Source organism: Capra hircus, chromosome 5, assembly GCF_001704415.2.
Source record: "Capra hircus breed San Clemente chromosome 5, ASM170441v1, whole genome shotgun sequence".
In the NCBI taxonomy this organism is placed as follows: domain Eukaryota; kingdom Metazoa; phylum Chordata; class Mammalia; order Artiodactyla; family Bovidae; genus Capra; species Capra hircus.
In genome coordinates, this window is record NC_030812.1 from 113285061 (window position 1) to 113308449 (window position 23389).

The 23389-nt window shown below is 51.0% G+C and overlaps 1 protein-coding gene across 1 annotated transcript in view; it reads right to left on the reverse strand.

The window, feature by feature from the left end:
* EFCAB6 (EF-hand calcium binding domain 6) overlaps positions 1–23389 on the reverse strand; it is a 257461-nt gene that overhangs the window by 53235 nt on the left and 180837 nt on the right. Inside the window, exons 21-23 of the mRNA XM_013964311.2 lie at positions 20753–20849; positions 15092–15210; positions 3869–4063 (exon numbers count right to left, since the gene is read on the reverse strand). Coding sequence (XP_013819765.2) covers positions 3869–4063; positions 15092–15210; positions 20753–20849 — 411 coding nt within the window. The remainder of the gene's footprint in view (positions 1–3868; positions 4064–15091; positions 15211–20752; positions 20850–23389) is intronic.

A 23389-nucleotide genomic window follows, 5' to 3' on the forward strand; every position in this document is an offset into this window, starting at 1 on the left:
GCTCCCCCCCACCCCCCGAGGCCAGGCCAGCATGGTGGGAAGAACCCTGGGTGACCCAGCCGGTTTTGCTCCTGAGCCTCTCAGTTCACATCTCAGAACCGCCAGCTGTGCTTCTGTGGCTCGTTTACTGATGCTGCCCTGACCCTGGATCTTCAACTCAGACTTGGGCCCCAAAAGAGCAAGGCCTGGAAAATAAATACGGGCTTGAGAAAGGACTCTTCTGAATCTTAAAAATGTATTCAGGCCACTTTAAACAAAGTTGATTCACTTAAATTTAAGAAGCAAACGTGAAATTACAGTCCCTTTGGTGAGCACGACTCCTGTCTGTGAATCTTATCAGGGTCTGGTATAAAGGAGGAGGTTGAAAGTCCGGGAAACGCTGCATTCCGAAGGGTTCTCTGGAAGACCCACTGACACCAAAGTTGAAAAGCGGGCTAACCTGAAGGGCAAAGTGACTCGACAGCTTCACAGTGTGACGTCCTTGAGAAAACAGGGGCTGGTCGGGAACTTTTATGGACCGGGCTTGTGTTCTTGGGTAGGAGAGCATGACGGCATGGCACTGGCCAAGCTTGGCGCTGTGAAGACGTGAGGGGCATCGTCCACTGGCTCGGAGCGCTCCCAGCCACGGACCCACACGCGCCCAGTAAACGGGAGCGGGAAGAGAAAGTGTGTGGGCATCGCCAAGGACGCGCGGCTCCTCTCTGAGCCTCATTACTCACAAGCGGCAGGAGGGGAGGGAAGGGGGCACACGCGTGGGGAATGAGGCCAGCCCTGTCTGGGAAAGATAAATTCCACTTTTTCACTCGTTTTATGGCATATGTGATTTATGCCAATCTTGCGCATATTTTTACTTGAAATTTCACCAACTCAATTCTCTGCCTCTGGGCTTTATAACTTAGCAGCTTGGACGTAACTCAGGGGTGCGTTCAACAGGCCTTTCTCTTAAACCCCATTCAGCCATCACATCCCATCTCTGTGTCCTTGGAGTGCTTCTCTCCTCCGGGGGATTCTTTAGCTCATTCACTCATTCGGAGATGGTGTGGACAGAGAGCTGAAGTGGCAGACGGCAGACGGACACACACGCAGATGAGAGCACCGTGGAGCCGCCCAGGACCGGGACTGACGCAGGGTCTGTTTCATCTCACGTCATGTCAAATGTGGCAACATTTTCTCCCACGTTTAACTTTTTATTGCTGCATAATTGACATATAACATCGTGTCGGTTTCAGGTGCACAAGATAATGACAACGTCATACACACTGTGACATGGTGTGTGGATAAGTGTAAGGATGTAAGGTGTAAGGATAAGTGGAGATACTGTTCGTCACCATCCATAGGATGAGAACGTTTGAAGATTTACTCTTTCAAACACACAGCACAGTACTACTAACTACGCTCACCTTACTGTGCTCACGTCCCCAGGACTTACCCTATCATAACTGCAAGCTGTGCTTCTGGACTCCTTCACCCCCTCTGACACTCCCCCCCCCACCTCTGCAACAGCCAATCTATTTTCTGGATCTACAAGCTTGCTCTGGTTGTTGTCTTTTTAGGATTCTACGTACGAGTGAGACCACCTGTTCTTGTCTTCCTTTGACTGATCTATTTCACCTGGCATAGGGCCCTCAAGATCCGTGCATGATATCACCACTGGTGAGATTTCATTCTTTTTTATGGCTGAATAATATTCCATTGTGTGTGTAGATACATATTCATACACACACACACACACACACACACATTTTCTTTATCCATTCTTTAAACATTTTAAAATGTGGCCTTAGTGACTAGTTTTAAGCTTTGAAAAGAACCATGCACAGTCTCACCATCCAAATACAACAAGATGCCTTCTGCACAGCATCTTCTGGTCCTCGTGGGCAGGCACGTATGTTTGGTATGGTTACCATCAAGGCACACAGACTGTTTAAAATTTCATTGCCCACCAGTCTTCCATCACAAACACTCCCACAGGCTCCATGATGACGACTATAACTGGCACACACCACCTCATCTTCCTTGCAGCCGTGTTCTCTACAAGCTAGGGTATTCCTCTGCAATGGACAGGTGTCTACTTTGTTGCTGCTGTTGAAGACACACTGCAAGTCATACCTCGGACCTGCTGAACTCCTCTGAATTGTTTCTGTGGGATAAATACTCCAAGGTTGAACTGCTGAGTTTAAGAATGTGTCCTTTCATGCACTCACTGGACAAGTCCTCACTGATAGCCTGCTAGGTGTCGAGCACTGTTCTAAACCAAGGGGAGACAGGCGTGTCCTCCTGAGCCCTGCATTCCAGTTGCCCAGAGGAGGGGCCAGGTGTGTATGTTAGTACAGACCTAAAAGCTTCAGTTCTCAAGTTCAGTTCAGTCACTCAATCGCGACTCTTTGCAACCCCATGAACCGCAGCACGCCAGGCCTCCCTGTCCATCACCAACTCCCGGAGTTCATCCAAACCCATGTCCATTGAGTCGATGATGCCATCCAACCATCTCATCCTCTGTCGTCCCCTTCTCTTCTTGTCCTCAATCTTTCCCAGCATCAGGGTCTTTTCCAATAAGCCGGCTCTTCGCATCAAATTATTGGAGTTTCAGCCTCAACATCAGTCCTTCCAATGAACACCCAGGACTGATCTCCTCTAGGAGGGACTGGTTGGATCTCCTTGCTATCCAAGGGACTCTCAAGCATCTTCTCCAACACCACAGTTCAAAAGCATCAATTCTTCTGCCCTCAGCTTTCTTGATAGTCCAACTCTCACATCCATACATGACCACTGGAAAAACCATAGCCTTGACTAGACGGACCTTTGTTGGCAAAGTAATGCCTCTGCTTTTTAATGTGCTGTCTAGGTTGGTCATAGCTTTCCTTCCAAGGAGTAAGCGTCTCTCAATTTCATGGCTGCAGTCACCATCTGCAGTGATTCTGCAGCCCAAGGGTGACCTATAGAATGTGAATGACCTGAGAGTGTGGCTGGATAGGGCTGGGTAGGATTATTGAATTGGTGATGCCATCCAACCATCTCATTCTCTGTCATCCCTTTTTCTTCTGCCTGCAGTCTTTCCCAGCATTCAGGGTCTTTTCCAATGAGTTGGCTCTTTGAGTCAAGTGGCCAAAGTATTGGAGCTTCAACTTCAGCATCATTCATCCTTCCAATGAATATTCAGGCTTGATTGCCTTTAGAACTGACTGGTTTGATAGCCTTGCAGTCCCAGGGACTCTCAATAGTCTTGTCCAGCACCACAGTTCAAAAGCATCAATTCTTCAGTGCTCATTCTTCTTTAGGGTCCAATTCTTATATCCATACACGATTACTGGAAACACCATAGCTTTGACTTTACAGACGTTTGTTGGCAAAGCAACGTCTGCTTTTTAATACACTGTCTAGGTTTGTCATAGCTTTTCTTTCAAGGAGCAAGCATCTTTCAATTTCCTGGCTGCAGTCACTGTCTGAAGTGGTTTTAGAGCCCAAGAAAATAAAGTCCGTCACTGTTTCCACGGCTCTGCGACTTAACACCAGTTTCTAGAATCTACAGGGGCTTTGTAGGTGGCTCAGTGGCAAAGAATTTGTCTGCCAGGACAGGAGACGCTGGTTCCATCCTTGGGTCGGCAAGATCCCCTGGAGAAGGAAATGGCAACCCACTCCAGTATTCTTGCCTGGAGAATTCCATGGGCGGAGGAGCCTGGTGGCCTGCCGTCCATGGGGTCACAAAAGAGCCAGACACGACTGAGCACGCACACGCACTAGAATCTACAGCAGCGAACGAGTGTGATAGTTTCACGGCAGCACTGCCAGCCCCGGGAGGGACAGGCTCAGAACAACCAGGGTCAGTGTGGGACAGACACCGGCCCCTGCCAGGTGCTCGCCGGCTCACCTGGCCGCTGTGGCCTTCTCCCTGCTCTGCTGCAGCTCCTTCAGCTCTTCTTGCACCTGCTGAGGCTTCGTGAAATGACCCATGAAGTTCAAGTACTCCTCCACGAAGGGCCGGTGAACGTCTGCTGAGTAGTTAATCCCCAGTTTCTGCAAAAATTCTTGGTAAGTGATGTGCCCTCTTCCCTCACTGTCGTACCTTTAAAGACAAGCACAAAACTCTCAGCTGTAGCCGCCGAGGGGGCATGCACAGGGCTTTAACCCCGTCTACACTCCATCTGCCTGGTTCCTCACACCCTAGGTTCCTGCAGTACTGGCCTCCCTGAGGGAGTCAGATGTGCTGGAGCCCAGGGCCCACCCAGGCCTGATCTGAATCTGTTTTTAACAAGATCCCCAGGCCATCCATATGCTCATCAACATTCCATTGAAACCCACTGCTCCAGTCAACAGGAGGATCACCTCATTCGAGGTGGTCTCGGTTCACCCCATGAGAGCAGCCGGATTCACCCACCAGCTTTTGGTAGAAAGATGACCGTGACCACGGAAATGAAAATGAACCCTTCCGCTCATTCAGGGGTCTTTTACTGAGCACCTCACAAAAGAAGAACTATGCTAAGGTTCAGAAGAAAAATCCGACAAAAAAAAAAAAAAAGCACATTCAGTCTTAATACTCAAATAAATGAACGCCCCTTGATTCCAGTTCCCCATTTCCTCTTTGAAGAGATGCCAATTACACACAACCAACGAGAGAGGCGAGGAAGGAAAACAAGATAAGAATTACGCTGCATACCTTTTATGCCATTTTCTATTATTGGGATTTTTCTGAATTATAATTCATTTTTTTAAGAAAAAAGCATAATGGAGGGTTTTTATCTCTCCAACATTATTCAAATAGAATAGGAAGAATTACTTCAATAAAAAGTTTTAAGGCAAGTTTTCAATTTTCTTTAAAGAAAAGCATTTATTCTTGCAGAAGAGCTTGGTCCTCTTCTCTAACTGGTAAAGACAGCATTTTGTCAAGGTGATTTTTTTTCTCAGATGAACTCAGTGTTTTGAAGACCAAATATTTACATGGAGCTGGGGTGCAACGCTCTAGCTGGCTGCTGTTTGGGGCTTTGTCGGCCGGAGCGTCAACGCGGCCGGCTCTCCTGTGCAAGGCAGGGCCCCTCTCTGTGCTCAGCCCACCCGACACAGTAGGACTGCAGAATCACATGCTCCCTGGGTCCTCTGTGACCCTTTCGACTGAGTGATGACAAGGAAAATGGGTTTATTTACCTGACTTTCTCGTCTCTCAGGGGAGCAGCGGTGGGTGGAGGATGTGGGGTAAGAAGCCCCCAAGGTGGGTGCTAGCCTAAGGCCCCCTGTCCACTCCCTTCTCTGCACTCACAGGCCTGCAGACCCCACCTCCACCTCCTTCCCAGCAGCCAGGCCTGTTTTCATCAGGTACTCTGTCCCAGAAGGTGAGGAGTGTTCCCTCCTGTGACTAAGAGGCAGGGAGAGTGGTGAGGTCTAACACCAGCGAGGTCCTCCCATCACCACCTCCCCACCATCTGCGCTTGGGTTCCTGGCCTGCACCTGTGAGCAAGGGGGTGGGGGGTTCTCACACCTGCAGGCGGAGATCAGTGCCTGACTGCTGGCACTGTTACTGAGGATTTGGGAGAAACTTCCAGACCTTTCTCAGTTCAGTTCAGTTCAGTCGCTCAGTCGTGTCCGACTCTTTGCGACCCCATGGACTGCAACATGCCAGGCCTCCCTGTCCATCACCAACTCCCGGAACTTGCTCAAGCTCATGCCCATCGAATCAGTGATGCCATCCAACCATCTCATTCTCTCCTCCTGCCTTCAATCTTTCCCAGCATCAGGGTCTTTTCCAAGGAGTCAGGTGGCCAAAGTATTGGAGCTTCAGCCTCAGCATCAGTCCTTCCGATGAATATTCAGGACTGATTTTCTTTAGGATGGACTGGTTGGATCTCCTTGCAGTCCAAGGGACTCTCAAGAGTCTTCTCCAGCACCACAGTTCGAAAGCATCAGTTCTTCAGTGCTCAGCTCTCTTCATGGTCCAACTCTCACATCTGTACATGGCTACTGGGAAAACCATAGCTTTGACTAGACGGACCTTTGTTAGCAAAGTAATGTGTCTGCTTTTTAATATGATGTCTAGGTTGGTCATAGCTTTTCTTCCAAGGAGCAAGCATCTTTTAATTTCATGGCTGCAGTCACCATTTGCAGTGATTTTGGAGCCCCCCAAAATAAAGTCTATCACTGTTTCCATTGTTTCCCCATCTATTTCCCATGAAGTGATGGGACCAGATGCCATGATCTTCATTTTCTGAATGTTGGGTTTTAAGCCAACTTTTTCACTCTCCTCTTTTACTTTCATCAGGAGGCTCTTTAGTTCCTCTTCACTTTCTGCCATAAGCGTGGTATCATCTGCATATCTGAGGTTATTGATATTTCTCCCAGCAATTTTGATTCTAGCTTGTGCTTCATCCAGCCCAGCGTTTCTCATGATATACTCTGCATAGAAGTTAAACAAGCAGGGTAACAATATACAGCCATGACGTACTCCTTTCCCGATTTGAAACCAGTCTGTTGTTCCATGTCCAGTTCTAACTGTTGCTTCTTGACCTGCATACAGATTTCTCAGGAGGCAGATAAGGTGGTCTGGTATTCCCATCTCTTTAAGAGTTTTCCACAGTGTGTTGTAATCCACACAATCAAAGTCTTTGGCATAGTGGCATCTGTCATTTGTACAGCCTCAGGGCTTGCAACCCTCCCAAAATATCATTCTACCTTCATTCGATGAATTTTCTAAAATAGAGCGAAGTGGCCCACCCACTAGAGGAGGCCCACGGGGGGCTCTGATTCCTGGGCTTGTGTGTGCATGTTTAGTCACCCAGTCTGCCCGACTCTTTGAGACCCCATGGACTGCAGCCCACCAGGCTCCTCTGTCCATGCGATTTCCCAGGCAAGAACACTGGAGTGGGTTTCTTACTACAGATCTTCCCGACCCAGGGATTGACATGCATGTCCTGCATTGACAGGCGGATCTTTACCACTAGTGCCCCCGGGAAGCCTTACCTGGCTTTCTATTCCAGGTGGCAGGAAGGGCTGGTGCTGCTAGCAAATGGCTGCCCATACTGCTGGTGACCAGGCAGCTGCGAAGGGGGCGTCTAGGTCTCCATCAGGGCACCTGGGAGGGGGAGGGGCTGCCATTTCTCAAGCTCCGAGGGCGACCCCTGGGCCGTGGTCCTACCCTGAGCCGTATCACATCTCTGCCAGCCCCATGCCACCAGATGCAGCTGTGACTCACTCTAGAAAGACACCCCTGGAAGAAAGCTCCCCGAGGGCACCCCACCCCAGGGGGAGGGCTCCTGAGAGAAGGGGCACAGACGACCGGCCCGGCAAGAAAGCCCCGGCCAGCAGGGCACCCGTCTGGAGCCTCTCTTTCTCTGGTCCTAAGGTCAAAGGACTGCACCTCCGCCGCCCCGGGGCCCTCCGGGCCGTGATGAGGACCGGGGGCAGGTGTGCTTGGGGAACTGGGACCAGGGCCACCCAAAGGCTCAAGCACGCCCTGCCTCCACGTCCCCCGCTCCAGTCCGAATCTCCCCTCCTGGCTCGATGGGAAGCTTCCTGAGGAGAAACGTGCCTTGTTTTACCTTGGTGGGCAAACTCACAGCTTCCAGCAACCCACCCTGCAAACGCTTCCTTATCAATACCTGGTCACTGAGCAAGTGAACATGAAGCGTGTGTGTCCCTAGGGAAGGCCTGCCGTCCCCGCGGGGGACACTCGCGGGATTCCCAGCCACAAACTCTAAATCGTGACACTTGGACTGAATGAAAAGACACTTCTTAATCACTTCATTGATAAAGATCATACACAGTCTCTCCGCATCTCCAAGGAACAGAAGACCAGATTGCACAACCGCAACTAAAATATTGTTATGCATGTGAATAATAAGACAGTTAATTCAGCTTACATAACCTCACCCTTCATTACATAATCCTTTGTGTCACATTAAAAAAAACATCAACTTGGTTATAAAGGTTGAATTTTAAAATGGTTCGGCAACAGATGCACCAGGAAAAATGTGCATATAAAGCAGAGGGCCCATAAAAACCCACATTTGCATGTGGCAATGGCCACTAATTTATGACATAATCAGATCACTGCCTGTCTGTTGCACACACAGCCGTTCGGTTGTACACACGGCGTGAATACATTCACATCGATCGCTGGGCTGAGAAAGTCTTACTCGTTCAGGCTTGGTTTAGCGCTTGATTCTTACAGAAATGACAGAAGAACCTTCCAACACCACTGACCCCAGACTCAGAGCATCTGGTGTGAGCCCCACGGACGACCCAGGCTGGCAGCAGAGGGAGACGCGGTCCTGGGCAGCTCGGACATGTGGGTCCTCTCAGGGAACATCCATGGCGAGGGCAGCATGACTGTTCAGAGAGCTGCCCTGCAGAGCGCGAAGTGTCTGGCTGCCTGAGGGTTGGTGCCCAGTGGGCACATTCACCCAGGCTGGCGAGGGGGGCACAGACCGGATACCATCTGCCTCGGCCCCACCCAGGGCCACAGTCTGGCCGTTATGCGCCCCAGTAAGTGGCCGTCTGGCCTCAGATGCAGCCACGCCAGAGAAGGGAGACCCACTCTTTCTGGGACTGCCCAGCATTCCTGGTTCCAGAGGATGTCAGCTGCTAGAACACCCTTCGTGAAGGGTGAGGGGCCTACCGGGTTAGTCCTCGCCAAGCTGAGCCCCCTTTCATGTCCAGCTCTTCTAACTAGACTCCTGCCATCAGCACGTCCCATTCAACCTTCTCTTTTTTTTTCCTTTCCTTTTAAACAAGTTTTATTTATTTATTTAAACTTTTTGGCCACACTCTGCGGCATGTGGGATCTTAGTTCCCCCATCAGGGCTGGAACTGCACTCTCTGTATTGGAGGGCGGGGTCTTAATCCCTGGACCACCAGGGAAGTCCCAGTCCTTCCTTTCCTGAACTGTTCCTTCAGCCTTTCCAAATCCTTTCCCATCCCGGGGCTCTCCAGTCCAGCACAGCCCCTGGTAGGTTCTCTTGGCAGAGCCTAGGGAGACAACCCAAAGCTCCACGTGAGTCACACGTGTTCATGTGAGCTGATGCACAGGACACAGGGATTCTGTAATAGTCTTTGCTTTTCATCTTGGAATGCTGATGTACAGCGTATCTACCCAAACAAGAAATGTGCATAAATTGGGCATCATCTCCAGAACATTCTACCAGGTCTGCGTGACCAGCTGGTTATACACAACAGACCTCTATAGTCAAATTTCCCAGGCTGCTGGCTGTCCTGCTTGAGTCGTCTGTGTGTTTTTATAACACACCGGCTTCGTAGTTTCCTGGCAAAGTTGGTTTTAGGTCCAAAATAACAGAAATCTACCCAAGGAAACTAGGCTACAGAAGGGGCTCAGAACGCTGAGCCCCCAGAAGGGAATGTCCCCTGGAGCCCTGGTCCTGGGGCTCCCTGTCCCCTCGGGCTCTGCTGACACAGGCAGCACCCTCCCCCTTCTGGGGGCCTCCCGCTCCCGACCCCCAACTCTGGGCCACTCCACTAGCTGGGATGCCCTCTCCCCGCTCTGGTTAATGACTGCTTATTTGGGGATTAGGGTCAGGCATCGCACACCGAGGGTCCCTCCCGCAACACCCACAGCCCAGGCTGCCCGGCTTCTCTCTCCTGGCATGGGGATGCTGTCTTCCTGGCTGAGTTGTGGGCAAGGGGCTGCCTTCATCTCTGAAACCCCCGAATCTGGCACTGGGCCTGCAATCTTGAAAGTTTCAGGAAATTCCTGCTCAATGATCGCCTCAGATGAAGGAGTGAGCGAATGCACATTCATCCTGTAATTTATTCTCAGCCATCTCTCTGAAACCAAACATGTTGCTCCTGAAATCCTGGGCTGAAAGATCCTATCGCTTCACTTGGGAGGTTTCCTTTCACTAGGGCCTCCTCCAGGTTTGAGGGCTGTGTATCTTTAACCCTCGGTGAGCCAGGCTTGCTTAATACGCACCTGCCCGCTCTGTCTGCCCCAAGAGGTCAGCGGGGGCCACAGCCCACCCATCCCTCGGCCATGGGCTGGGGGCAGAGGTGAGTCACTCTAGGCTGACCTGCTTCACTCTGCAGACCCCCGGGGACCCTGCTGAAGAATGAAGCCATCTCTGGAAGCCAGATCCCGAATCACCAGTTGGAAGAGAAGTGTCCAGAAGAACTGCTAGACATGCTAGACTTCGGGTGAGTAAGAACCAAAACATCCACGTGCCAAGTCACTGAGATCTGGGGGTTAATGCATTAATTTACTTCCGCGGTGTTAATGAGACCTTCCGGACGCCTCAAAGCTCGAATAGAGTGCAGGTGCTTCGCTTAAGTGCTGGGTGAGCGGCGGGGGACGGCAATTATTTTGTCTATAGTCTCCATGTTTTCTAATTCTGCGTTTTCAAAAGAGCTGAATGTTATTTTCCTGATCACTTCCAGCTACCCAGTTTTGGGGGTGGGCTTTCTTATTCTCACCAGTAGACCCCGGGAGCTGGCAGAAAGTGTCACACTGGCCCCAGCTGCTCCCACCTTGCCTGGGGTCCCCGTCACTCATGCTGGGTGGAAGAATGCCCCTCCCTTGTATGAGCAGCTGCGGGAGGCTCAGTGGCAGGGGGACCCTGGGCAGCCCAGTGCTGGCCGCCCCCTTGCCAGGCCACACCTTCTGCTTTGTGCAGCAGGCAGGTGGGGATGCGGAGGGAGGAGACCGGGGTGAGTAGTGTCAGCAAACACTGAACCGTGGAGAGGAGCAGGCCAGAGGAGGGAGGAGGGGGAGGGTGAGCACGGTGAACCGAGGTCACAGAAATGCCCAGAAAATGGATGAGAAACCACACCACCGAGTTTGTCATGCCTGCTGAGTGGGGCGCAGCCGCTTTCTTGCTGTTACCTTTTCCTTTTCCTTATGCTTTTTTGAAATTCAAAGATGCTTGCTCCTTGAAAGAAAAGCTATGACCAACCTAGACAGCATATTAAAAAGCAGAGACATTACTTTGTCAACAAAGGTCCATCTAGTCAAGGCTATGGTTTTTCCAGTGGTCATGTATGGATGTGAGAGCTGGACCATAAAGAAAGCTGAGGGCAGAAGAATTGATGCTTTTGAACTGTGGTGTTGGAGAAGACTCTTGAGAGTCCCTTGGACTGCAAGGAGATCCAACCAGTCCACCCTAAAGGAAATCAGTCCTGAATATTCAAATTCATTGGAAGGACTAATGCTGAAGCTGAAACTCCAATACTTTGGCCACCTGATGCCAAGAACTGACTCATTGAAAAAGACCCTGATGCTGGGAAAGATTAAAGGCAGGAGGAGAAGGGGATGACAGAGGATGAGATGGTTGTGTGGCATCACCAACTCAATGGACATGAGTCTGAGTAAGCTCTGGGAGTTGGTGATGGACAGGGAGGCCTGGCATGCTGCAGTCCAAGGGGTTGCAAAGAGTCGGACACTACTGAGCAACTGAACTGACATGCTTTTCTGGATTTTCCAAGTCTTCTAAAATGAATGTGCATTAATATTGCTATCAGAAAGTAATTGCAAATCTGTGTGATCTTTTTGCTACTGATTTTTATGCTTATCTTTGCGAAGTAAAGATTTTATGCTTATCTTTGCCTCATTATACTGTTTGGTCACATGGCCATGCCATCCATGGGATAGCTGACTGAAGCTCAGAGAAGGTGAGCCACTGGTCCAAGGTCACACAGCTCACCCTGGGCTCCAGGGGACAAGAAACAGCCCTGCTCAGAGCACAGCCCTCAGCTGTGGGCTACTCAGCCACCTCAGGGTGGCCTCCTGATTTCTGCCCAAGCTCATCAGACAAGTCCAAGGAACATTTGATCTCATCACTCAGCCTCTCTTTCCAGCTGCTACTGCTGTTTAGTCACTAAGCCATGTCCGACTTTTTGTGATTCCCATGGACTAGAGCCCTTCAGGCAGGAATACTGGAATGGGTTGCCATTTCTTTCTCCAGGGGATCTTCCCAACCCAGGGATCAAACTGTACTCTCCTGCCTTGTAAGCGGATTCTTTACTGCTGAGCCACCAGGGAAGCCCCTTTCTAGGCTGCTATAGGCTAACTCTGTCACACCTATCATGTCCTTCCCAGTCCTCCAGGCCCCCACCCAGAGAAGTTTACCCCGTCCTCTCACTTAGAACCCCAAGACAGCCCCAAATTCACCTCCGTGCCTCCCTTGCCTCTCTGGCAATTCATCCTCCTCCCTGTGGCCAGACTGATCTTTCTAGACTGTGGAAACCTGCCTTGATCTGTCCCTACTAAACACTTGGCCTTCAGGACAGAGTCCCCACCTTGTCCTTCCCTTCACAATGTGGTTCAGCTGATGTGTGGGCCCCCCCAGGTGACCCCGCAGTCCTGGGATGTGACCCCCCTTTGCCACTTGGCTGGACATTCATCTGGTGGCTCTCAACCCTGTGTTTGTCCTTCTGTCTGTCTTCCCTGGGAAGCTGCTCCTGGGGAGCTGTGTCCTTCGGAGGTGGGGAGACGGCAAGGCCAGGCTGTTCCCAGGGGGCCCTGTTCAGCCCAGCGACTGAGATTCCAGCAGATTCCAAGAGGCATTGGGGGGTGGAGGCCACCTCCTGGTCTCCAGGAAATACCTTGTCTCCCCTTTGCCCTCCAGTCCCTGGTGGGGAGCAGCCCCTTGTCTCTGGGTAACCCTCTCCTTGCTCTTCCAGCCCTGGGGGGTGGACAGCAGCCTCCTGGCCTCTGAGTAACTCCACAGTCCCTTTCAGACTTCTGGTCCATCTGACATCTCTGTAATCAGTCTCTCCCTTAGGTCCCGCTCAGCTCTAAATATGAGAGCAGCTTCTGTGGCCCCACCAGGACACTGTGGACACACTCCTGGGGCCCCCTCTGTCTCCATCGCCCCTTTTCCCACCCACCCTGGAGGTGACTCCGCATGTGGAGACGCCATTGTGGGCTCCCCACCTCTGCTCCTCTTTCCCTTTTCCCTGGACACACGTCCAGACTGTTTCTCCCAGCCTCCCTGGCCAGGGTACAGCCACATGCAGGGATTCTGGTCCACAGAGTCTGGGCAAAGTGACAGTCACGTGTCCAGGCCCGGACCTTACAAAGCTGACCAGACAGTCCTCTGTGCTCATTCCCCTTCTCTGCTGCCAGACACGTAAGATCAGGGGATGGGGGGCGGGCTCCTGGTCCCCGAATGATTGTGGGCAGAGCTCTCCACCACCCACATTAAACTGTGACATCCTTACCGGGGCAAGCCCCTGGGATGTCGGCCTTGTTTGTTATTACAGCTGACCCTGACCCTGACCATGACCCTGACCACTGGAGTTAACTTAGCAGAGCACAGCAAGGCCAGAGAAGTTAAGTAACTTGACAGGGGCCGCACCGCTGTGAAGGGGTGGAGGCAGGGGTCATGACCACGTGTCTGCAGAGCTCTCAGCCACTCACTGTCCACGGCGGACAGCCGGCTACACAAAGGTGGACGAAGTCCTCATCTCAGTTTGCAGCACAGGGTAGACATTGTGTATTTATAGAATAGTGGAAATACACGGATGAAGAAACTTTAGCGGAAAGTAATGGTGAGAGTCTCCCTTCCATCAGCAGGGAAGCCTGCCTGTCTCCCATCAGGAAGAGGGCTAGGCGTGCCCTCCTTCCACAGGGAACCCCCAGGGACACCTGACTCTCATACCCCTCATCCCTAAGGCTGGCACCCAGCCTGGGGGCTCATCCCACCCCTCCCTGATGGAGACAGCCGTTCCCTTATGCCCCACACCCCCCATCAATCTCTCCTCTGAACGGCCTCCTGACTCATCTTCCAGAAGCAAGACTTGACCCACATTCGCAGCCACTCAGACTGCATTGTTCCAGGTGTCCCGTTAGGATTGCCCGAAAGCAAGGACTGCACCGGGCGATCAGCCTCGCCTTTCCTTCCTCAGCCTGGAGCCCAGGTATCGCTTGGAGAGCCCCTCGCCCATCTGCCTGCCCCATCTAGACCCTAGGAACCATTTCAGCATCACTCCTCCACACCCAGAGCACCTCTTTTCAGCTCCCTGTCTGCTGGACCTGTCCCTCCTCTGGCACTTATAACAGGCGACGCTCACACCAGTGTTGGGGGGGGGGGTGGTGTTCGTGCCCACCAACAGCTCCCTAAATGTCAGAATGACACAGTCATCACCGCATCATCCGAAATGTCTACGTGGTGAGAGCTCCATGCGTCTGCCGGCTGCGATCCCGTCCTTTGAGTCCTCAGGTGGACCCACTCACTCAGTCTGTTAAAAGGGAAAACGGGCAGGGAGACCAAACTCACCCTTGGTTGGAACTGATCTAGAAGAAAAATAAGGGTTTTGTAAGAACTTCACGATGCTTTTCTAAATTAGACACAAAACAGCCCACCTAATTCTAAACTCGGCCAACATTATAGCTTTCCACTTTAAACAGATGAAATGCTGAAGAAAAACTGCATGAGCTGCGCCGTTGAGCTGGCCCCCAAGAGGACCTGCAGTACTGGGGTACGACCCTGGGGGCTGCCAGCGGCGACTAACATATAATGGAGGAGGAAGCAACTCAGAGACGGAGCTGGAACTCGGAAATGGACCACGGGGTGAGCGCACCTCGAAACTTAGACATCCACCCAGGGAACGTTGTGATGGGGGGCCTGGTTCAGAAATAGCTTAGTCTAAAGCACATTTTGAAAAATGTAGCCAATACTAGCTCCTAGTTTCAGTTTAAGACACCCTCGGGAAACTATTCCAAGTTGCCAAAAGTTTGGTTATTTTCTTCCAAGAAATTATTAATCTATAAAACACTTGTGTAGCATCGATTTCCATCTCCGGGCAATGGAGAGACTGCGCTTCCCTTAACCCACTGCAGATCTGTCCACGGAGGTAGTTTTGTTAGAGAGGAGTCTTTGGGGAGGGACTTCATTCTCCAAAACAGTGAAAGGATGTGCTCAAATGCGCAGTTCCTGAGAAACACAAAACCCTCACGTTCAATGTTGGTGACAAGTGTTGACCTGGTTCCTGTGTTCCGAAAGGCCGGCCTGTTGGCCAAGGCTGCTTTCAGGGGTGAACAGGGCAGGTACAACCACAGAATAATATTCCTGGCCCTGCCTGACCTCCGAGTTGTGATGAAAGCCCGGTGCTGAATTGGCAGTCAGGAAGGAAGGGACAGTCTTCAGATGCCACTCACCTCATCCAGAGCTTTTCGAACTCTCTCGGCGTGAGGGGGATGTCAAAGCCGTACAGCGCGTTCTTCACGTCCCGTCGTCGAAGGATGCCATTGCCCTCACTGTCGGTTTCTATAAAATTCTACAGTATTACAAGACAGCGTTTAGTAACATGTAAAATGCTCTCAGAGAGCATCTGGGACAGTCTAAGACTTCCCCTTGCGCACGTCGCCTCCTGTTGACTTTTTTTAAGATTTCTTTTTTTTGATGGGGACCATTTTTAAAGTCTTTTATTGAATTCGTTACAATATTGCTTCTGTTTCATGCTTTGGATTTCTGGCCACAAGGCAGGTGGAATCTCAGCCCCTTCACCACGAATGGAACCCACGCCCCCTGCATTGGAAGGTGAATCTTTAACCCCTGGACAAGCAGGGAAGTCCCTAATTACTCTTTCGTATACGTTCCAAATAAAGTCCTCATTCTGCTCAACAAGACAACAGAGCAAAACGTCAAGTGTTACATGCTAGAACGGGCTTGTTTCCAGGTAATGAGTGGTCTTGAGCGTGTGGCTGGGATTTTTTTTTCCTGAGCAACAATTTGGGTTCAAACACTGTTAGAACTAAGGGCCAACCAGAGCCCAGGAGGTGAGGTGTGGCCCACAACTGTTTGAGGTTATCATCTCCACTTTTTGGAGAACTTGGCCTCCGGCGGTCAGAGGGAAAACAAGGGACATGAGACTCTATAGTTGTTACGATGAGGTGACATGGTACCATTTTAACACCCCCAAGGGGTGCAAAAGGTCTCTGGGGATGTGCCAGGCATTTAAAGGACCACAGACTAGGAGAGCAGGTAACACAGGGCGTTGAACACTGTCTTAAACTTTCTGAACAATAGTTCATTCCTCCTCCTTCCAACACACTGGGCGGAAGACACACTGGGTTCACTTCCCAAGCCCTCTGCAAGCACCTTACTTCATGGCGAAACCATGAAACGTTTTCTGGATGATTAAGAATCAGACAAGAATATCTCTATTGCTATTTAGCCTTGTACTGGAGGTGCAAGCCAGTGTAGTTAAGCAAGGTAAAACTGGTAAAAGGTATAACAACAGGGCAGGGAGAAATGCAACTGTCATTATTCACAAATGACATGACTGTATATACAGGTGTACAAGGAATCCACAAATAAAGTATTATAATAAGAGAAAGTGGCAATAAATCTGGATCCTATGAAAAGTGAAAGTGAAAGTTGCTCAGTCGTGTCTGACTCTCTGCAACCCAAGTGACTGCAGCCCACCAGGCTCCTCTGTCCACGGAGTTCCAGGCCAGAATACTGGAATGGGTAGCTGTTCCCTTCTCCAGGGGATCTTCCCAACCCAGGGATCAAACCCAGGTCTCAAACCCAGGTCTCCCACATTGCAGGCAGATTCTTTACCATCTGAGCTACCAGGGAAGCCCCGGGATTCTGTATCAATAGGCAAAATCACTCACATTTTAATACATCAGACATGGAAAATGAACTTTAAAAAAATAACATTTACAACAGCACCAAAAATAGAAAAGTCTGAGGAGCAAGTCTTATAAATGATTGTTAAGGTTTTTACATAAGAAAGTCTAAAAGTGTTTTGAAAAACATTTTAAAAGATCAAAATAAATGGAACTACACTGTGTTCATTCATTGGAAGGCCCCATGTAGTAAAGATGTCATTTCTTGCCAAACATCCCAATAATTTTTTTTTTCCTTTGTAGAATTTGACAAACTGATTAAAAATCTCTAATAAGAGAACAAGGAGGAGGGAGCTGCCTACTGGCTAATTAAGATGCATTACTGGACTTCCTGGTAGTCCAGTGGTTAGGATTCGGCGCTTCCACTGCAGGGGCCCGGGGTTCGATCTCTGGTCAGGGAACCCAAGATCCCAGCCTTGGGGAAGTAGAGGTGCCTACCTGCAGGCTGACCCTGGACCCAGACCCACAACCACCCCCCTCCCGAAGCCCGCTCCAGCGGGCCAGCACTTCCTGGGGCCCTGAAGTCAGAAGAACTATGTTATGTCTATTTCACCACAATTTAAAACAATACCTTCATTCATTTATTTACTCCTGCCACACACCACTGAAATCTGAAAACATACAAATACTATTCATATGCGTATTTATTTTGTGATGGGTCTCTGTGGCTGCGCAGGCTCTTCTCCAGCTGCCGAGCGCAGGGGCTGCGGTACAGTCGCCGTGGGAGGGCTCCAGGGCACGAGGGCCTGGAGCAGTTGTGGAGTGTGCACTCCCAGCTGCAGGTCCCAGGATCTCGAGCACAGGCTCGGTAGCTGTGGCTCATGGGCTTAGCTGCCTCATGGCAGGTGGGATCTTCCCGGATCAGGGATGAAACCCATGTATGCTGCGTCGACAGGCACATTCTTTACCACTGAGCCACCAGGGAAGCCTCTGCCACAATTTTTAAAAACAGCGACAGCATGTGCAGCCGGCTGTGATCCATCCACTGCCTTACACTGAAAACCACCTGGTCTGCCCCGAGGTCTGCCCCATCCGTGCTGTCCCCACTGTGCCGGTCAGCCCCGCAAACCCCCTGCCTTGGTTCAGCTTCAGGCCTGGCATTCTCACCTCCCCTGCACGCCTGTCCAACCCCTGCTCATCCTTCTACTAGTGACCTCTTCTTGGGCACCCCGTTGTGTGCGCACCACTGCCACTGTGATCCGTACCATTCTTTAGAGTTCTTGTTGGTGTTTACGCTACAAGTCTCTGGGCGCACAGACATGTCTTCATTTTATCTTATTTTTGGTCATTGTATCTGTAGTACCTTGCAACAAGGACTTTCCTGGTGGCTCAGACAGTAAAGTGTCTGTCTACAATGTGGGAGACCTGGGTTCGATATCTGGACCCACTCCAGTACTCTTGCCTGGAAAATCCCACGGATAGAGGAGCCTGGGGGGCTACAGACCATTGGGGTCGCAAAGAGTCGGATACGACTAAGCGACTTCACTGACAGGGCATAGTCAGCTCATAATAATATTTGCTGAAGAAACCAATGACCTTATTTTCCAAAAATACTTCAATAGACATGAGCATATTAAGCTGCCCCCAGAGGGGACGATGCCTCTGTGTTTCTGAGGATCCAGCGGGACGCACCCCCAGTGGTGTGTGGCAGGAATGGGGAGCCCCATGACTTAGGTGGCTCCCCAGGTGGTGCTAGTGGTAAAGAACCCCCTTGCCAATGCAGGAGAGACCTAAGAGACTCAGGTATGACCTCTGGGTCAGGAAGATCCCCTGCAGGAGGGCGTAGCAGCCCACTCCAGTATTCCGCCTGGAGAATCCCATGGACAGAGGAGCCTGGCGGGCTATGTGACCCTATATATGCAGGTCACAAGATAACTAAACCCTGAATCCTTGTTCAAGTGCAGTTTTCCTGGAGAATACACCCCTTGGGATATTAGCAGGTGCTGTTTCGTGAATTCCCAACAGAAATGCAGCGGAAAGGAGACACCTTCACCATCTCTAAATGCTGGGGCCCGGCAGTGAAGAGCGTGGATGTGAGCGCCCATGGGAACCCGCGTGCCATCACCAGGCGGTCAAGCGGGAATACGGCGGATCTTGTTTCTGGGCTTTACTTTCTGCCAGTTTAGAATTCCGAACTAATCCCTGCAGTGCAGCACTCAGTATAAACCGAGAGAGAGACGGGGTGGTCCACATGCTCTGGGTCATTGAGTCCTGCAGGGCCAGTGAGGGGGCCCAGAGCTCGGTTCTGGAGAAAGCGCCTCCTCCCCCCACCCCACCCCCTTCCAGGCCCCTGAAATCCCTCTTCCTCCATAATCCTCCGTGTCCCCTCCCCGCTCCACTCCCACCAGGCTCAGTTCTAGGAGAGATGGAAGAGGTTTCCATGGGGGGACACCAGGGCTGCAGCCCAGAGCTCTGGGGTCCCCACGGCTCTTCCACACGTAGTTTGGGGCTGTGCCCAGCGCCAAGGATGAAGGCAGCTAAGAGAGGCCATGGAATCAAGGTGGAGTGAAAGGGCTAGGACAGGGAGGAGGTCAACTGGCCGAGGGGCCGGACCAGGAGTCAGGGGGCCTGCAGGGTGCCAGGGAGCTGAGGTGGAGGTGTTTCAGGGAGGGTGGACAGAACAAGGCAGAAGCAAGGCCTCCCCGGCCTCCGGCCGCTCCCAGCAGCCCGCTCCTTCCGGCGTCCGCCGCCTTGTTAATAACCTGCCTTTGCTCTGTGACTGTCCCTTTCCCTGGTCCGTGAGCTCTGCCAGAAGGGAGCAGGCACACCCCCTGGGCACTCAGTTCGTACGATGTCAAGGCGGGGTTGGAAGAAGCGGCGAAGGGTCCTGGAGGTGGCCCCACAGGGAGCAGCACAGAGAGGCGGCTGTTCCCGTAAGGGAAGGAGGGCAGAGCAGCCAAGAGGAGAGGCAGACTGGGGAGAAGGGGCTGTTTTCCTGAGTTGGTCCAGCCTGAGGGAGCTTGAAGGTGGGAGAGAAGCAGGAACAGGGCGGGCACGTGGCTGACGGTGTTAGCTCTGCCCTCTCCCTGCTGGGGTATGGGCCCTGTGTGCCCACCATGTGCAGTCCAGATCACGCCCTGTGCTCTTCAGCCCAGGGGACTACTCTAAGGCCAGTCCAGCCTCGGTCCATGTGATTTGCTGGCCCAGGTTGGGAGAGTCCATGCTATGAGGATGCGGACCAAGGAAGAGGCGGTGTGGGTGCTTAAAAGCAGGCCTTCACATTGGACACAGGCCAAGAGAGAGCACAGAAAGAAAATGGCCAAGTGAAATAAAGTAGAGATGTTCTTCAGACTAGTGTGAAAGTACTCCTATAATGCAGTTTACAAATACTTTTAAAAGTGAAGTTACTGGGTCCTTGTTGCATTGAGAAGTAGTGACATCACAGTCTAAACTTAGGAGCTGGGCTTGCATTTCAGATCTACTGTCTTGCAGGTATAGCTGTCATTGTTAGAGTGTGTGTCCATCTTGACACTGTAATCACAATTTATATCACTGCACATGGAGGGTATTCACCTTGAAAATGTGCTTTTTATGATTTTGGTAGAAAAGGAGGAAATATCTCTTTAAAATGCATGTTTATAACTGTGGGGGCTTCCCTGGTGGCTCAGACGGTAAAGAAGCCACCTGCAATGCAGAAAACCCAGGTTTAATTTCTGAGTAGGGAAGATCTCCTGGAGAAGAGAATGGTTACCCACTCCAGTATTCTTGCCTGGAGAATTCCATGGACAGAGGAGCCTGGAGGGCTACACTCCATGGGGTCACAAAGAGTCAGACAAAACTGAGTGACTAACACTTTATAACTGTGTAAAAAGAAATATGATAGCATCTCACATTGCTTCATTTAAATTTTTAATTCATATCAAACCTGAGATAAAGCCAGGAATTTCAGTCCATGTAACTCCTAAAATTACTTTTTTTCCCCCTAAAGACAAAATTGACCTTGAATGTGAGAATTTATTTTGAAAAAGTATTTTAAGAATCAAAGGAGGCACCGCTGCTACTAAGTCACTTCAGTCGTGTCCGACTCTGTGCGACCCCATAGACGGCAGCCCCCAAGGCTCTACATTGGTATAAAAGTTGCTTTCCTATCTCAGTGACTGGATCAAAACAGCTCCATCATCCCAATGACCTTGGAACACAAATAGCTGCCCTTCCCTTTTAAGGAAACAATCGCTTTCTCACCTTAGACAAGTCTGACCATCTGGTTTTTGCTTTGGTGACAAGGTACTGATGCGCCTGTTCACAAGCTAGTTCTGAATCTGCGACCTTCTGTTTTGGTCTTAAAAGAAAAAAAAAATTATAAATAATTCTGTTTCAATTTAAAAGACTCATTAATCTCCCAAGGGGTTCCCCTACTCCCATTCGTGACAAAGGTACTATAACAGTCTGCTATTTCACATCTGGTCTAACTTAATTCTTAAAATACAGTCTTACCTCCCTAGCTTCACGTTAGGGAAATCTTAAATTTAGTTAGGAGTCCTTGCTTATTTCCAGATAAATGCTGTTCAAATTTTCCAGCGGTTTACAAAACAAAAAGGGTTCGTTCAATCCCAAAGGGATAAAAAAAAAAACACAGCACAACACTGTCTTTGGATGAAAACAACCAAAAACTTGCATTTCTGAATGTACAAGTGGGTGTGATAACTCGGACCAAAGCAAACAGTCTGGGAACCCTAGGGGAACATGACCTACAGACTCGGTCTCAGCTTATGCTCAAAGGTTGAGTCTGTGGAATACAAAATGATCAAAATTCTATTTACTCACAGAACAGTGGGCGCTGAAGACACTTTCAAAAAAGAGTGTGGTTAGGGCACCACGAAGCACAGTGAAGACTATGGCTGAAGGAATTTGGGGTGCCCTGGACTCTTCCACTCACAACAAATTTGGGGAGCAGATCCTATAAAACCTTTTGCCACTTCTATCTCTGAGGTCACCCTGCTCGGATCCTTGTTCACTCATGGGCATGTGGGTGATTGGGGTGTCTTGCCTGAGGGTGAGTGAGCAAGCCCCCACAGGGACGTTCACAGGAATTTCTCCCCAAAGGAGCCCGGAAAACCAGGAAGAGGACAGCAGAAAAGCCCACGCTGCCCTTTTTTTTTCATTTTCTGGTCGTCTCGTGCAATACGCAGGATCTTAGCCCCCTGTTGTCGTTGTTCAGTTGCTAAATCTTGTCTGACTCTTTGTGACCCCATGGATTGCAGCCCGCCAGGCTCCTCTGTCCACGGGATTTCCCAGGCAAGAATACCGGAGTGGGTTGCCATTTCCTTCTCCAGGGGATCTTCCTGACCCAGGGATGGAAACCATGCCCCCTGCACTGGAAGCATGGAGTCTTAACCAGGGAAGTCCCCCAGGTCACCCTTTGAGAGAAGTATAATTCATGTTCCAGCAGGTGAGATGCTTGTGGGGAAAAAAATCTAAAGAAAAAAATGCAGCAAAGGTTTATGCGATCCGTGCCGCTCTGCAGCTCTATACGACGCCGGGTGGGGCGGATGTGGTTTCTGAGGTAACCATGACCCCCACGAGCTCCAGTCGGGCTGCAGCTGCTGGTCATTTGCCACACGGATTTCCCAGCAACGTTGGCATCGTCACCCCACTTTGCAAAGGGGGACGCTGGGCTTTGGAGAGGTGAAACAGCCTGCCGAAATCACACAGCCAGTTCCGGGAATCCTGGCCCCTCAGCTCAGGGCCCTCCCAGGCTGGAGGCGAGCCTTTCTCATCATTTTCATTCCAGCTGAAGCTACAGCTTTGGCAGCTCCTCTAACGTCAGTCCTCAGAGGAAAGGACCCATTAGTTGGCTCAGTTCACAGAGGTGAGAGGGCCACCGTGGTTTTGTGCGCGGGGGATCTTCTTTTTGCTTAACGTTTGTATCTCAATTCAAGGAGCTCAGTTCTCCCAGCTCCCCTGGAGCGCCTAGCCCAGTGCAAGGTCGGGGCAAGTGAGGCCTGCAGCCGCCGTCTCCAAGAGAAGTTCTCCTGGGGCATCCCGCTCCCATCCTACATTTAGAGCAGACAGCAGAAGGCTTCCCTGGTGGCCCAGTGGCTGAGAACCTGCCTGCCAATAAAGGGGGTCATGGGTTCAACCTCTGGTCCTAGAAGATTCCACATCTTCCTGGCAACTAAGTCCACAAGCCACAACCACTGAGCCCGTGTGCTGCAGTACCGAAGCCTGTGTGCCTAGGGCCCGTGCCCCGCAACAAGAGGAGCCACCGCGGGGAGAAGCCTGCACACCGCAGTTAGAGAGGAGCCGCCCGCTCACCGCGTCCAGAGAAGGCCCGCACACAGCAGTGAAGACCCAGGGCAGCCACAACATGGTAATGCTAAGGGTTTAGCTGCATCTGACTCTTGCGACCCCGTGGACTGGGAACCCGCCAGGCTCCTCTGTCCATGGGATTCTCCAGGCAAGAACACTGGAGGGGGTTGCCATTTCTTTCTCCAGGGGATCTTCCTGACCCAGGAATCAAACCCAGGTCTCCTGCATTGCAGGCAGAGTCTTTACTGACTGAGCTACAAGGGAAGCCCTCCCTTGCAACCAAAAGATAAAAATATAACTAACACAATTTAAAAAAAAACACCACAGACAGCAGGCACTGGAGCCAACAAATCAAGCAGTGATCATTTGCTCTTAAGGCTCCTCCTCTAAATCCTTCTGAGAAACTCTGCTGCTAGTCTCAGCTGTCCGGGACCGCCCCCAGGCTCCCGGATGACGGCACTCTGTACCTACTGGTCACTGAGAACACGGTGGCCCTCGTTACCCCAGAAGCCCACACTGGGCTGCTGACCTCTGTGTCACTTGGAAAGGGTCTTATTCAGAGCGGCGCTT